Source organism: Sus scrofa, unplaced genomic scaffold, assembly GCF_000003025.6.
Source record: "Sus scrofa isolate TJ Tabasco breed Duroc unplaced genomic scaffold, Sscrofa11.1 Contig48, whole genome shotgun sequence".
Classification (NCBI taxonomy): domain Eukaryota; kingdom Metazoa; phylum Chordata; class Mammalia; order Artiodactyla; family Suidae; genus Sus; species Sus scrofa.
Window position 1 is genome coordinate 40,669 of NW_018085221.1, and position 16,828 is coordinate 57,496.

At 48.7% G+C, this 16,828-nt stretch overlaps 1 protein-coding gene across 1 annotated transcript in view; it reads right to left on the reverse strand.

The window, feature by feature from the left end:
- The window catches only part of LOC100520426 (leucine carboxyl methyltransferase 1), a 35,382-nt gene extending 28,036 nt beyond the window's left edge, over positions 1-7,346 (reverse strand). Inside the window, exon 1 of the mRNA XM_021082084.1 lies at positions 6,981-7,346. Within this exon, the coding sequence (XP_020937743.1) occupies positions 6,981-7,117 (137 nt within the window). The 5' untranslated portion in view covers positions 7,118-7,346. The remainder of the gene's footprint in view (positions 1-6,980) is intronic.
- Positions 7,347-16,828: the final 9,482 nt, after the last annotated feature.

A 16,828-nucleotide genomic window follows, 5' to 3' on the forward strand; every position in this document is an offset into this window, starting at 1 on the left:
GTACAAACACATCAACCCCTCCCCACTCCAGCCTCTCCCATCCATGTTTGCACATCCATACACACCCAGGAGGAAGCATGCATATGCAGCTACTCAAGGCAGCAACTCCACACAGCCACACACAAAGGACTCACTAAGGGACACAATTCACTACAAGCCCAGGCTGTCCAAGGAGAACAGAGCACACCTGCTCCCTGGTCTGACAGCGCTTTTCAAACAAGGAGCTGGGACTCATTCATATCCTAAAATCCCGGTAGCTTAACCGGACCTTTACAATTACTATAAGCAGTGTAAGTTCCCCACATTCCCTCTTCTTTTGAAGGTATTTGATTTGGCTAGTCCAGATTCTTTGGGTTTCCACACACATTTAGATTCAATTTGCTAATTTCTTACAGAAAAAGAAAAGACAGCTAGAGTTTTGACTGGGACTTAAACAGCTAGTCTTTTGTAATGCTATATTGTAAATGATATTTCAAATTCTCATTTTCCTGTGCATGCACATCTATTCACAACACGTGTCTGACAAAGGAGTCCTAGCCAGAATGTATCATAAGGTGAACCCAATGTGATCACCAGCAGCAACAATGGACAAAGGACTCCAATAGTCCATTCACAATAAGCACCGGAGAAGTACGCATTTATCACCAGGGAAATGTCATTTAAGAACAAAATGAGACACTAGTTCACATCCACTGACCACAATGAATGTTTAACAAGGATATGGAGCCACTGCAGTTTGAATACATTGCCAGTGAGAACTGCAAACTGATACACCACTTTGGAAATTCGTCTGGCAATTCGTCTGGCAGTTAAATACATACCCACCCTATGGCTAAGCAATTCCACTCCTAGATATCTATCCAAGAGACATTTCAGACTGCTACAACAATGTTCCCTGCAGCCTGTTCACGATGGCCAAACACTAGATCCAACTCAAATCGGCACCACCAGGTAAACAGAACAAATCATGTTATGTTCACACAACAACACAAAAAGGAGCACATGATTTGACACTGACCACAATTCTCTCCTTGACCAATCTGCCGCCTGCCTCCTCTGACCTGCTCCTCCACTAGACCTCTGTCTGGGCTTAGAATATAAAGGCCTGGAATTCTGATCATGGTACAGGGGTTAAAGAATCCAACTAGGAACCATGAGGATGCGGGTTCAATTCCTGGCCTTGCTCAGTGGGTTAAGGATCTAGCATTACTATGAGCTGTGGTGTAGGTTGCAGATGTAGCTTGGATCCTGCATTGCTGTGGCTCTGGCGTAGGGCAGTGGCTACAGTTCCAATTAGAACCCTAGCCTGGGAATCTCGGATATGCCATGGGATTGGCCCCAGAAAAGGCAAAAAGAAAAAGAGACAAAAAGACAAAAAAAAAAAAGAACATAAAGGCCTGAGCAAACTTGAACTCAGCTGCGAACAGCTCAAGGCCACATCGCCAGGATGACTCCCGTTCCCCTTAGAGGGCTTGCTTGCTTGCCTGAGAAAACTCCAGGCTGCCAAAAGAACTTACTCTTTGCTCCAGGTAACACCCTGTCCCCCAGTTAGCAAAGCCAGATGCTTTCACGGGAACCAACCCCCTCTTCCCCACGTTCTGTGCTTTTTCTCTGACTCCAATGAATCCCTGCTTCCCCCTCCTTCCTCCCTCACTCTCCCTTTAAAACACTCTCTCTACAAACTGGAGTTGGGTTGAGTTCATACTGGATTCTTTTCTGCATTGCAATCGTCCTTACTGATTAAAATCTAACCTTACCACTTTAACACGTATCCAGCTTTGTTTACCTGTGACAAAGGGTGTTTTATCTTTGACAACGTGTGAAACAGGGATGAATCTCCAAGAACATGTTGAGTGAAAGAGACACAAAAAGAACGCATGCTGCATGATTCCATTTATCTTATACTCAAGAATGGGCAAATCTATTCAGGGTAGCCAGAATCAGAAAATATTTGCTAAGTAAGGGTAAGGAGACTAACTAGAGCTAAAAGGGAACTTCCTGGGTTTTAGAAATATTTTATATCCTGTTTTGGGCAGTGATACACAAATACATTCAACTGTCAACACTCATCAAACTGAACCTTCATGTTCTGTATAAATTATCTCCCCCTCTCTCCCTCACACCTGCCACCTCCGCTCTGCTGTCTTAAGAATACCTGAGCGGAAAGTTCCCGTTTTGGCTCAGCGTGTTAAGAACTCGACATCGGGGAGTCCCTGTTGTGGCTCAGTGGTAACAAACCCGACTAGGACACATGAGGACAGGGGTTCAATCCCTGGCCTCTCTCAGTAGGTGAAGGATGCGGCCTTGCCGTGAGCCGCAGTGTGGGTCACAGACACAACTCAGATCTGGCTTGGATTTGGCTGTGGCACAGGCTGGCAGCTACAGCTCCCATTCCACCCCTAGCCTGGGAACTTCCACATGCCACAGGTGTGACCCTCAAAAGACCTAAAAAGAGAAAAAGGAAAAGGAAAGAGAACTTGACCTTGTCTCTGTGAGGGTGCCTGTTTGATCCCTGACATTGCTCAGTGAGTTAAGGATCTGGCCTTGCCACAAGCCTTGGCATAGGAGGCAGATGTGGCTAGGATCCAGTATCGCTACGGGGGTGGCAAAGGCCTCAGGTGCTGCAGCTGATTCCACCCCCAGCCTCGGAACTTCCACATGCCACAGGTATGACCTAAAAAAAACAAAAAACCTGAGGAAATTCTAGATGGAGGAAAAAAAAGATGAGGACTGTAGCTAATCCTCCCAGGTCCCTTACCAGCTCCCAGTCCCTCTTCTTCCTAGGAGGACCCCCATTTTGTCTGAGGCATCCATCTGCACTGGGAGGAAGTCTTACCTCCCCACACTGTGCTGCACCCAGGAGTGGGGCCGTGTGTCCTAACTCTGGCTAAAGAGCTCTTAGTTCACAGAAGTCTTCAGAGCAGAGCTCCCCAGAAAGCTCCTGCTCTCCTGATGAAAAGGGGCACACTCAGACACACATGCCTCTTGCTAATATCCCTTCCTTTGCTTTCCTCCTGGACCACAGCTGCTCACACGGTGCTCCCGGAAGCACAGACTAAAACAATTCGGACATCCCTGCAACAAATCTGTTTTTAACCTGCAAAGCAAGCTTGCAGAGCCTTGAATCCATTCACAACAGAGCAACTTTCTAATCAGAAGTTTTCAGACAGTGGAATTCCCTGGTGCCACAGCAGGCTAAGGATTCAGCACAGTCACTTCTGTGGCTCCCGTTCCAGCCCTGCACCAGGCACTGGAGCATGCCACGAGTGTGCCCCCCACCAAAAGAAAACAAAAACAAAAACAAAAACAATGAGTGTGACCAGAGAAAAAATACTCCGTCTCACTCCTGATTTAGGAAAACAGATCCTCTTCCACCTCACACCAGTCACAATGGCTATCGCCGACTGGGCCATTTTGCTGTACAGCAGAAATTGACCCAACATTGTAAATCAACTATAATAAGAAAACATTTTAAAAAAAGAATGGCCATCATGAGTAAGTCTTCAAATAACGAATGCTGGGGAATGTGTGGAGAAAAGAGAAGCCTCCTACCCTGTTGGTGGGAATGTAAACTGGGGCAAGCAGTACGGCGGGGCCTCAGAAAACTACATTCAGAACTACCATATGCTCCAGCAATTCCACTCACAAAACCTGCATTCAAAAAGATCCATGCACCCCTATGCTCACTGCAGCCCCATTCCCACCAGTCAACACAGGGAAACCACCCAGAGGTCCACTGACAGATGAATGCATCAAAAAGGCATGGCACATAAATACACAATAGAATACTACGTAGCCATAGGAAAGAACAAAATAATGCCATCTGCAGGCAACATGGATGCAACCAGGAATTACCATACCAAGTGAAATCAGAAAGAGACAGACAAATACCACAGACATCACTTCTAGGTAGAATCTACAATACAGCACAAATGAACCCACCTATAAAACTGACACTTTGTGGTTGCCAAGGGAAGGCGGGAGGGAGCGGGATGGACTGGGAGTTTGGAGGTAGTACATGCACACTCCTACACTTAAAATAGATCAGCAATGTGGTCCTGCTGTGTAACACAGGGAACCCTGTCCAGGCTCTTGGCACAGACCATGATGGAAGATAGGACGAGAAAGGCAACATATGTAGCACTGGGTCACTGGACTGGATGGTAGAAATGGGCACATCGTAAATCAACTATACTTTAAGTTAAAAATTATCATCCACCTGCCAGTATTGTTACACACAAAAGCAGTACATCCCATCAGAAGAGTTCTAACTTCTGGATTGTAGGAGGGATGATGGAGATGAGGAGGAGGAGGACAAAGGGGGTGGGGATGATAACAATGACTCCTTCTGAACACCTACTATGTGCCAAGCACTGTGGGAAGGGCTCCACACTTAATCTCACAGCTACCCTCTGAGACAGATTAACGGTATTTATCTTGCACAGGAGGGCTCCGTACCAAAGGATGCAGCAAATTCAAGCAGAAATTACAGACCTAACTCAGGAGCTAACTGGCTTTTGAAACATGATTTGTAGGGACCTTAGACAGCTGTAACTCAGGGGGGGCAGGAACCACCTGACTCGCAGCTACATCAGTGACTTCAAACAAATAATATTCAGGCTGCAGGGAAATCAAAACTAGCCATAAGAGGAGTTCCCGCTGTGGCGCAATGGGATCAGGGACATCCCCACAGTTCCAGGAGGCAGGTTTAATCCCCAACCCCACTCGGAGTGTTAACGGAACTGGCATTGCCAAAGCTGTGGTCACAACCATCTGATCTGATCCTAGGCTTAGGAACTCCATGGGCCGCAGGGTGACCAAAAATAACCCATCGATTAATTATTTTAAAAAAACTAGCAATAAGCATTTATCGAAGGCTTCACTTAGGGCCAGATCCTCTGCTAACCTTTGCATGGATTATCTCATTGGATTCTCACATGCAAAGGGCACGTTACCATTATTACCCCCAGTTTATTTTGTTTTATTTTATCTCATGTTATTTTATTTTGTCCACACCTGTGGCAGGCAGAGATTCCCAGGCTGGGGATCAAACCCGAGCCACAGCTGTGACAACTCCACATCCTTAACAGCTGGGCCACCACGGAACTCCTCTTAGAGCCATTTTACAGACGAGGAAACAGAGGCAGAAAGAGAATAAAGGGCCTACCATTCTGCAAGGAGTCCCTAGTCAACAAGATGACTCTGTGACAAGACTTAATGGTTTAATATGTTCTGCTGAAGATGCAGAAGAACCACAGAACTTGAACGTCACTGGTCCTGGACAATGTCCACAGTCATTCACCTGAGGACTCTCACCATCTCTTTGCCTGGTTTGTTCACATAAGAGAAAACCCGGTGCAAACAAAGCCTGGATGCAATGCATCCAGGGGGCAAACAGGTCCGGGTTTTATGGCCCCAGAACCTATGTCAGAAGATTCTGATTTGGCATCTTCAGGATCCAGAGTAGGCCCTGAGCACCTCTGCCTTTCTTTTCAAAGTCCCACAGGCTATGCCGATGGGCACTCAGGCCTGGGAACGAGATTCCCCGCAGTGCCAAACCCTACCTTCCCCACAATGTGAAGCGGTCTCAGGACACACGGGCCTTGCAAACTGAGGCAGAGAAGAGCTCAAATTATGACAACTATCCAACAGAGGGTCAAGGAAAGGCAGGCCCGCATTACACTATTTCTCTGCACTGCTGAGTCTGATCTATTTTATACCAAACTTGCCCTGTTTTAAAGTAAGCAACGTAGCCAAAATTGTTACCAACAACTTCTTTTTTTCTCTTTTTTCGCCGAGCCGGCAGCATGTGGGAGTTCCCAGGCCAGGGACTGAACCCGTGTCACAGCAGTGACCCGAACCACAGCAGTGACAAGGCCATATTCTTAACCCACTGCACCCCCGGGGAACTCTACCAACAAATATTACATAAACCAATATTACCAACACAAACGGCAGTCCCTAGGTGGCCCCAGCTTCCAGGAAGGTCATTCAGTTGCTCTAACAGTCCACACTCCCTCCTGGCTCTGCCACAACACCCTCCTACATCCCTGTTTCCTTTCGCCCTCCTTTCTTTGCTCTCTTCCTTCCTTCCTTTCTTGCTTTAGGTCTTCTCTTCTCAGGCGAACATCATCCACTCAATTACAAACTCCAAGAACACGTTGTTTTTCTCAGCACTCCGCACAAAACTGTAACTATGTTGCTACCCCGGTAATTGTTTGCCTCCTGGCCTTTCCAACTGGAGTGAGTTCAGACACCACCTCAAACTTGCTCATTACCAGTTCTCCATCACAAAACACCACCAACTCGCCAAAAGGAAGGGCCTGGAACAAATTAAACTCTGAATTGTTGTTGAACGACAGGACGAGTGGAGGACACTCAAGCGTCATGCTTTCTTTTTCACGCCTTCAGGTCCATGACACACACCTGTGCTCACCACGCACACCCACCCCCCCCACCCCCCCCCCACACACAGCCTCCACTACACTCCTAATTCTAAACTCCCTTAGCAAAACCCAGAGCTCTGGAGAATACAGGCTCTGCATGCAAATATGTGGCCCTGGACAGGCCATTCCCCCCCTTAACTAGCCTGGGTTTCAGGAGCACGACGGGGATCATGACAACTCCCAGGGGAATCTAACTTATACAAGAGCAAGAACCTGCATTTCTCTTCCGAACCCATCAAGGCCGCAGTTATGATTTCCTTCAAGTGTGTGTCCAGGCCCAGTCCGTGCCCACCTTCTTCAGTGCCTTATCCCAGTCAAGGCATCCCCAGGCTTATACTGTGCCAGGCACACAACAAACGTTACATATTATTAGTCAAGTAAATGAGTCCCCGCTCTGAGCAGGGGTTCACAGATGGCCCACAAGGGAACGCGTACCTTTTGGGTAAAAGCCCACTCCCGAGACACAGGCCCGCCTCCCACCTAGGCCCCACCACCCAGGGGAAGCCGGCCCCTAACCCCCCGCCGCGCAGGTACCGCTTGCACAGAGTGGCATCTTCACAAGGGCCACGCACGCCCTCGTCGTCCGCGTCCAGAAGGGAGGAAGAACAGGCGGTAAAAGACGGCCTCCTCAGGCTAGTGGCCATGGGCATGGAGGGTGCGAAAGGCTGCATCCACCGGGGGCATGGAAAAGGCTCGAGGGACCCCTGGTGAAGAAGCGAGCCGCAGAGAAGGCAGGCGAGAGGAGCGGGGCTGCACCTGGCTCCGCTGGCGTGGCTCAGTGACGCCGCCCTAGGCAGCTGCACCAGCAACCTCCCAGCGTCTTGGCTTCTCCACCGAGGGGCTCCTTGGACAATTTCCCCGCCCCCTCAGCCCACGGAGGGGTCCGTTGGAGAACTCCTTTGGCCCCGCCCCCACAACCCGGTCGGTCAGGCGGCGAGGGGGCGGGACCTGAAATGGATGCCAGGGAGCACCGCAAGCCCTTCTGGGAATGGAAGTCCTAGCGCTTTGGGAAGCCAGCGGGTTACTCAGGGCAGGTTATGAGCCTTTAGAAGTGCAATTAAGAGTTCCCGTCGTGGCGCAGTGGTTAATGAATCCCACTGGGAACCAAGAGGTCGCGGGTTCGATCCCTGCCCCTGCTCAGTTGGGTTAAGGATTCGGCGTTGCCATGAGCTGTGGCGTAGGTTGCAGACGCGGCTGGGATCCCGCGTTGCTGTGGCTCTGGCGTAGGCCAGGGGCTGCAGCTCTGATTCTACCCGTAGCCTGGGAACCTCCATATGCTGCAGGAGCGGCCCAAAGAAATAGCAAAAAAAGACAAAAAAAAAAAAAAGTGCAATTAACTCAGGGCGTCGGGGCAAAGGGCACAGAAGCCATCTGCAAAAACAAGTGCAGTGATAGAGTCAGTAGAAGTTGTCTCATTCAGCAGTTGAGTATATATTTACTGAGTTCTGACTCTGTGGCAGGAACTGGGGGAAGAGCTTTGCACGCAAAGTCACCTCAGAAATTGTGAAGAGGAGTTCCCGTCATGGCTCATGGCTCAGTGGTTATCGTATCCAACTAGGAACCATGAGGTTGCGGGTTCGATCCCTGGCCTTGCTCAGTGGGCCGGGAATCTGGCATTGCTGTGAGCTGTGGTGTAGGTTGCAGACTCAGCTCGGATCCCTGCGTTGCTGTGGCTCCGGCGTAGGCCGGGAGCTGCGGTCCAGATTGGACCCCTTGCCCGGGAGCCTCCCTGCGCCGGAAGAGTGGCCCAAGAAACAGCAAAAAGACAAAAAAAAAAAAAAAAAAAAAGAAATCTTGTGAAGAAAGGAACGTGTGGAAAAGGGATACCATGAAAACTATGCAGCAGTGAAAATGAGTGAACTAGAGCTACCACTTCAAAGCATCCGTAGTTGAATTGCAAATCATAATGCTCAGTGAAAAAAATAACATTTTTGTAAAGTTCAATCAAGGCGGAAGTAATGTTATTTAGAAAAACACATATAGATGGTCAAATAATATTACAGGCTAGTGTAGGACCAAGGGGAAAATCAGAAATTAGGCTATGTGTGCCCTTTAGGGAGTGTAGAAGGTCACACACTGGAGTGAAAAAGTCCATAGACATGTCCATAATTTCTCAAGGTGAAGTGAGTTCATGTGTGTCTATTTCACAATTACGCATTTGCAAGATGTTCATCACATAGACTATGCTAGACTTACTATAAAGAATCTTCTAAATAAAATTCTGTTTGTATTCTCTATTTCACTATCTCTCCGAAGCAGGAAATGGATGTTCTCAAACTTCAAGAACCAAGGGGTACACACACAGGGAACATAAACAATCAACAAAAACCCAGTACCCATATGGTGGGGCAAGATCAGTTATCAAATGCTGGCTGAGTATTCAATGAAGGAACAAGAGCTCATTGATAGCCCTGCATGCTGTGTAGTGTCCTCCCCTGGGCTGCGAGTCCATGTGACTTGTAAGCTGCTGTCCATCCCATCTTTTGGTGTTGAGGGTCCTGTGTTCAGCCAACCCCACAACTCTAAGTGGGAACCTCTCTCGGATAGACTGAAGGAGAAATGAGGAAAGTAATTGGCTTCACAAACAGGATGCTCTGACCTCAAGTGAGGATACCAGGTCAGCTGTAACTACCCACTCTTTTGCTAGTTAATGGGTTTGCAAGGCAGGCATTACTATCTGGGATGTGAGTGCCATTGGCTGGCCAGCTTGGGCTTTAGCTCATGATCTCTTGTCTCCAATGGCTGTTGCCATCTGTCCCACCCGAATGGCTCATTCTTGCCACTTAGGCAAAACCTATTGTGTCTTCTTTTGTTTTGTTTGGCCAGGCCTATAGCACATGGAAATTTCTGGGCCAGAGATGGAACCCCCACCACAGCAGTTACCACAGCCACCGCAGTGACAATGACTGATTCTGAATCCCCTGAACCTCCTGGGAACTCCAGAAGCTTCTCTCAATTCACTTTGACCCAAAGCAAGGTGACATCAGTGTGCCTTGTGTCTACCAGGAGGTCCCCCGAGGATCCTGCCTGAGACCAGTGACAACCCAACATCCTAAATCGTGGGTGCTTGAGTTCCATTTCCCAGGTGTGACGCTAGGACTTTGGTCACTGCATCTATCCTGATTTCCATCACTGGCTGCATGGGGTAAGCAGGTGGACTCTCTATAGGAAAGTACCCCCAACACAGTCCTGGAAGTCACCCTTCATGCTGTTCTGGCAAAGGCAGGATGTCACAAACCCAAGAAGACTGAAAAATGGACCCCTGATTGCCTCCTGAGCCACTATGGTACAGGCAAGTTGGTGACATTGACTGTGTCCTGTGCAGCCTCCATCCCATGGCAGAGTCATAGTGACACTATAGACAAACTGCATCTGCAGCCTACTCTGCACCTTGAAGCAATGCCAGATGCATAACCCACTGAACATGTCCAGGGATTAAACCCACATCCTCAAGGAGACCATGTCAGGTTCATGGCCCACTTTGGCATAGTGGGAACTCCTATGCTATTACTTTAAATTAGCCCCCCTTGGGTCGGGCCCTTCTAACAACTGGCCCTGGAATCTGTCTAGACTGAAATCAACAGGGGCTCCCCTTAGTGCCTTTGGAGATGCCTTCCATGAAGAGGTATTAGCAGCTTCCTCTCCTGCTTCCTGGGTCTCTGGACCACCTGTGATGTCCATCAGATATCTGTGGGCTTCTGATGCAAGAAACTGCCCCTCTAGGCCCTGCCTCACATACAATCAGAGCAAGAATTGCTGGCCATGCCCTAGGTTTTGCTGGAAATAGAGTCACTCTCACAGATCCTGAGCTTCCAATACCCAGCTTCCCAGTACTCCTTGAGTCATGGAGGCCACACCCCACAAGCTCAGTGTGGTCATTCAGGCCTCCTTGCTAGAGGATAGAGCTGAATCCGGGCCCTCTGGCACATCCTACCTGTAGGTGGCCTGGCTTCCCATTTCTTCAGTCCATGGTCAGGTGCCACTGAGCCTGATGATGTCAGCGCTCCCCCAGACCCTCTGGAATCCACGGAGTGAACATCACTTAGGGCTCAGACACTTCATGTGGTTGAGGACCCCCTCTCCCTCTCGGTCAAGTGCCAGCTTCACTGCCTGGGGCAGGACTTCACCTCCTGCCTAAAGGCTGTATCATCACCAAGGTTCACATTGGTGTCAAGGTATCTCAGAGTCTTTGGGGTATAACCCCTGAAATCCAGATTCAGTGGGAAGTCTTGCCTTGACACTTGGTAAAATCAGAGGGCCTCAAATGGCCCAAACTCCCTCCCTCTGCTCCCACAGGTAAGGGCCCCTAGTCCAACCACCCTCCGTATCCCAGAGACCAGGCACAACTTATCCCCAAGTCCCCAAGTAGGACCTCCAGTTCCCTGCCAGACTGGGAAATTATTCAAACAAGCAAACCACACCCTCCTGATGGGAACCAGAGTCACCTCCACTGTCTTATGACTCCAAAGTCTGCCCACTCCAGGACCTGCTTGTTCACTCCAGGCCCAAGGGAAAACTCCATGTGGCCCTGCATAGTGTCACCGTGTCCTCCCCTAGACTATGAAAATGCCATGGGGATCATCCATTTAGTGTTTGGCCCTCCCCATCAGTTTTGTGTGGAAATACTCCTGCCCCAAGAGGTGAAGAGGAGAGAAATTGCACATTCCTGATCCTCACTTTTTGGAAGGCATGGTCCTGATATGATCTGACTGGCAATTATTGGGGTAAGAGTCTGTTTGAATTTGCAAGAAGTCATATGTGGCTGGAGGGTGGCCTGTGTGGGGATGACAAGCAGGCAGAAAGGCTCCAAAGGCCCTGGTTACTGGATTCAAGCTGGACTCAAGGCAGTGGGGACCCAACAGCCACTTCAAGCAGGGAAGTAACATCAGATCTCCATGTGAGCAGTTTCACTCTCTGAGCAGTGAGCAATGTGGACTCAGCGAAGCCCAGGGATGGAACGAGCCAGAGTAGGGAGGAGTCCACTCTTCTGGTCCATGGAAGAGGCAGGAAGGGAAGGAAATGAAGTGGACTTGATGGTTGATGGGATATAGAATGGGGGAGAGAGAGAGCCATCACGGCTCTGAGAGCTCTTGCTTGGGTGACAAGATGGACAGAGGTTTTGAGATGACAAAAGGATGAAGGAGGAGGAAGCAAGTTCCAAGGGAGGGTCCTGAGCTCCCTTAGGCCATGGGATTTTGAGAAACCTGAGGAGAACCTGGTAGAGGCATCCAGCAGACACTCTGATAAATCAGTGTGGAGTCAGGAGAAGGGTGAGGTGGGAGGTGGGCATTCAGGTCATTGGCATCCAGGTGAAAGTCAAGTCAGGGGAGTGGAGGAGCTTCCCCTGAGACCACAGGGTGCATGAGAAGACACATGTCAGACCATGGTCCCTGAGAGAACACACCCATTATGAAGGGGTCCAAAGATGTCTCAGAGAAAGCTGAGAAAAAAGGGGTCAGATGTTAGGAAGGGGGCCTCTGGAGGGGCATCCCCAGAAAAAGGACAAGGGAGGGAATTCTAAATAATGATGATGTGCTGAACATTGACCAGACACTGCAGAGATTTTAATGAAAAGACTAATCTTGAATGCATTAGAAAATGCCCAAGACATTAATGAGAGAAGATTTGGGGGAGCTCTCGTAAGATGTGTGTGACAAGTGCTGGTGACAAGGCATAAAGAATTTTTTCAGGGAGTTCCCTTTGTGGCGCAGTGGTTAATGAATCCGACTAGGAACCATGAGATTGCAGGTTTGGTCCCTGGCCTTGCTCAGTGGGTTAAGGATCCAGTGTTGCCGTGAGCTGTGGTGTAGGTTGCAGGCATGGTTTAGATCCTGTGTTGCTGTGGCTCTGGTGTAGGCTGGCAGCTATGGCTCTGATTAGATCCCTCAGCATGGCCCAAGAAATGGCTAAAAGACAAAAAAAAAAAAAAAGAAAGAAAGAAAAGAATTTTTTTAGAAGCTTCACTCTGAGAGGCGGAGAGAAGGATGCTGCTGAATGAGGACAGTGAGAAATGTTTGCTTGTAGAGATGTGGGCAGATTTCCACGTAGGAAAGAGGCTAAAGCAAAAGCAGGATGGAAAATAAATGGATTGAAGTCTTGGAAAAAGGCTGAATGGATAGTTTCCAGCACCCATCTTGTACTTTTGTGCTTTTCACCTTTTTTTCTTGTACAAGGAGTGTGCCCGTGTGTATTTTATCATTTGAAACATTAACACAAGTTAGAGTTTTCATTCCCTATGGAATACATCAATACCTACCTGTTTTAAACAATGAAGGCATGGAGTTCCCTGGTGGCCCAGCATGTTAAGGAACTTGTGTTGTCATTGCTGTGGGTGGCATGGATGAGCTCTCTGGCCTGGGTGCAGTCCAAACACAAAATGATAGGATTAGAAATACTATTGGAAGTACCCTTTGCTCACAGCCTGGAATCCCACAATCACCCTCTCACAGAAGAAGGAACCACTGCATGGGAGTTCCTGCTGTAGCTCAGTGGTAACAAACCCAACCAGTACCCAGGCCTCGCTCAGTGGTTTAAGAGATCCAGTGATGCTGTCTGCTGTGGTATAGGTCTCAGACCCGGCTCACATTCCTCGTTGCTGTGCTGTGGCATAGGCTGGCAGTTGTAGCTCCAATTAGACTCCTGGCCTGGGAACATCCATACACTTTGGTGTGGCCTAAATGCCAAAATAAATTAATAAAGAAATAAATACCCACTGTGTTAATTGGGGTGACGGTGTCGAAGTCCTTAAAACACACTTTTTGAAGGAATTTATATGTTTATTTAACAGAGAAAAACTGAAGGGGGGGACAGTTCATGGCTTTTCTTAAAAGGCCATGTTGTGGTTTCTATGAAGGGCTGTCTTCCTCTCTGGCTAGAGAACCATTCGTTGCTTGGAAAGGTCTTTCAGCCCAGCACCAGCATTCTTGCCAGGTGGCAGCAGCAAAGGTGGGTATGTGGGCACCACATCGGTAATAGCATTTAAAAGAAGATGCCCAGACCCACCAGGCTCAGGTCCTGGAGGGTTAACCAGAGAGAGAGACAGAGAGCCCACTTTCACCTCTGGTTTTTTGGGTGTGGATCCAAGGGTAGTTTGAAGATGGAGTTGGATGTTCTGAGCTGGTTTTTTCCTTCCTGCTGCATTTGAACGTTTCACATCAGGAGCAGAGGGTTTGAGTAGTGGCAAAGTGTGATGAGATTCTGTGTCTAGATATTTAACAAAAAGTTCTGAGAACGACATCTTGGGCATTGCTGATTGCTGATTTGGTTCCAGAGGTGTCCCGGGGCCACTTTTGGATCCCAGCCACCTGGTCATCCATCTGGGACCACTGCCTTGCTCTTCATTCAGAAGCACCTGCATGGCTTCCCTTTTGATGCCCAGAGTGCTTCCGATTATCTGGAACACTTCAGGGCGCTGAGCTTTGGGTGTTTGAAAATAGCCCATGAAGAGATTCTTCATGAGGCTTTTATCGACTTTGCCTTCTGCGTCACTTCTTAAGTTCATCAGTTTCTCTTGGAGGTCATCCAGTACTTCCTGTTGGACCGCGGTTTGCTTCTTCAGATCTCTAATTTGGTCTTCCTTCCCATGCAAAGCCGCCTGTACTTTCTCCTGAAGTTTGTGAGCCAATAGGAGTTGGCCTTCGAGGTGGTCTGCCTTTGCCATCCATTCAGCCAGGACCGTCTTCATGTTCGCTAGGGCTTGTACAGCCTGCTTCTCTTGCTGTTGGGAGAGAGAAAGCTGCAGCCGAGTGTCCTCGCTCTGCTTGCAGATGGCATGCAGTTGCTCCTTCAGGGATTCTCTCTGCCAGCTCGCTTGCTGGCTGGCCTCTTCCAGGGCCCTGGAGGCCAGAAGGAGCTTTTCCTCCAAGGTGCTGACTCTCATACCCAGTTGAGCAGCTCTCTCCTCGGCCATCAATGTTTGGAGTTTATAGGACTTTTCCGAGTGGACAGCCTGGTGACTCAATCTCTCCAGGTCCTTCTTGAAACTGAGTTCTTTTTCATGGAAGTGTTGAACCTGGCTCTGGAGGGCAGCGTTTTCCAATTGTTTCCTTTTCAAGAGCAGCATGGCTTCATCTCTCTCTCTCTGAGTCAAAACGGTCTTCTCCTGTGTGGCTGTCAGGGCGTTTAAAATCTGGCTCAGTTGCTCTGTGTTGCCGTGCTCTTGCTCTTTCAGGAGATGCTCCAGAGCAAGAGCCTTCTCCTTGATGGTGACAATCTCTGAGTCCTTTTCTCTTAGCATCATGGAGAGCTGCACATTGGTCTCTTGCAGTGCTTGAGTTTCCATTTCCCTCTCCTTACACTTTTCTACTCTTTTTCCCTTTTCCTCTTGCAGTGTACACACATCGGCTTCCAAATGGACGACCCTTTCCCGGAGGTTGATCACGGCCTGCCTCAAAAGTTCATTTTCACGCACTTCACTCGTGCACCTGTCACTCAAAGAAAGGACATCATTGGTTTTCGCTTGGATAATGAGCTCTTTTTCCTTCAGTAACATTTGGAATTCATCCTGTTTATTCCAGAGCTGCTTCATTTCTGAATCTGTCTCTTCTCGTCGTTTCCTTTCGAGGTCGGCGCTGGCTGCGATGGAATCAGACAGTCTCTGCTTATCTTCCTGGAGGGTTCTAATCATGGCATCTTTCTCCTCCAATACTTTTCTTAAGTCTCCTCCATCTTGTTCGAGCAATTGAGAAGACTCAGTCAACACACCGGATTTCCTGTCCTTGAGAGAGTCAGCTGACTCGGAAGGGAGAGATTGGGTGGAGGGCTGTGGTACAGTAAAGTCAAACTCCCCTTCAGAAAGATCTCTGGAATGGCAGAGCTGCTCTAGGCTGAGCTGAAGTTGTGCTACTTGCTTCCCCATGGTTTTCAGTCTGATTTCATTGCCTTCCCAGTCTTGGATCAGGTCCGTGTACTTGGCTTGTTGCTTAGCATTCTTATCCTTGTGAATTAAATCCTGCACGTGAAGTTGTTGCAGCTCTCTCTGGAGTTGGGTTGCCTCCTGCTGCATATTCTGCGCCGAGGTCATCACATGCTCTTTCCACTCTTGCATCCTCTTCACTTGTTGTTGGAACTGATCCCGTTGCCGTAGCAGCTCCTCCACCTGACTCCTACCAACTCCGGTCACCTCATCCCCGTCCTTGGAGGTTTGCAGGATTGTCAGCAATGTCTGACATTTCTGATTTAAAGCATCGATTTCAATGTCTTTTTCTCGAATGAGGTGGGATAAATGCTGAAGCGTATCTTGAAACATGTCCTGACCACTGCTCTCAAGTTGAGTGCAGAGTTTTGTATTTGCCTCTTGAAGTCTGACCAGGTCTACTTCTTTGGCAACAAGTACATCCATCATGTGGAAGTTTTCTCTCTTCAGATTGCTGTTTTCTCGAGTTTTCTCCTCTAAAACAGCTAAGATTTGGTCTCTTTCCCAAGTACATGCTTGTACTTGGAGATGAACCTCTTGGCTGGAGGCATCAGAGGATAAGTTCCTCTGAAGACACTGTATCTCCAAATTGATACCTTGGGCTGGTTTTTCAGGGTTCAAGTTCTCTTCCGTAGCACTATTGTTCTTATTGAAACTGCCTAGTGTTATGATCTCATTGTCAGCAGCAGACTGTGCTGGCTGATCTTTGGCTACGTCTTTCCATGATGTTGTCTGTGGAAGAACCTTGTTCTCGACACTTACAATAGCACTCTCTTTCCCCTCATCCCCCGATTTCAAGGAAGAAGACGTACCTTCCTTCTTCATGGATTGATGTACGTCTTGAGGTCCCCGCTCACTTGCCTTACCCAACACCACTTTTGTCGCATTTGAGATGTGGCCTGTGAGGGAGGCCATACTACCACCCACCTGCCCCAGGGAATTCCCTAAGCCGGAGCTAAGGGTCCCAAACCAGGTGGCCATTACAGCGGGTCATGGAACAGACCTGGTCCACTCGTACAAAGCGTCCCGTGCCGTCGGACAGTCCCGCAAAATGTCCCCACACTGTTGCCAGTGCAAGGCTAAGAATCTAATCACAATGAGTGGTTTCTAGGCAACAAGGTTCTGGCCTGAGACCTCACCAAGGGCCTGACTCCAGGGACCTGTCCCCCCACCCCTGCCCCCAGGCTCACCCCCATGACTTTCTAGCCCAGGGCCTGGGCCTTTTACCCACCAGTGTGATTTTCCAGGTGCCACTGTGATGCTTGGATTCCCTGGACCTGCGTCCAGCATCCCAGCCCTGATGAAGGCACCATCTCTGAGTGTGTGTTTACAGAAAATACTCCTTGCCTTTGTTTTTTAAGTTTTACTTAATTAGATAAAACAGGAGTCCAGTTGATTTAGAATGTTGAGTTAGTTTCAGGTGTACAGAAATGTGATTTGTGTTCTATACATAGATATATATCCCCAC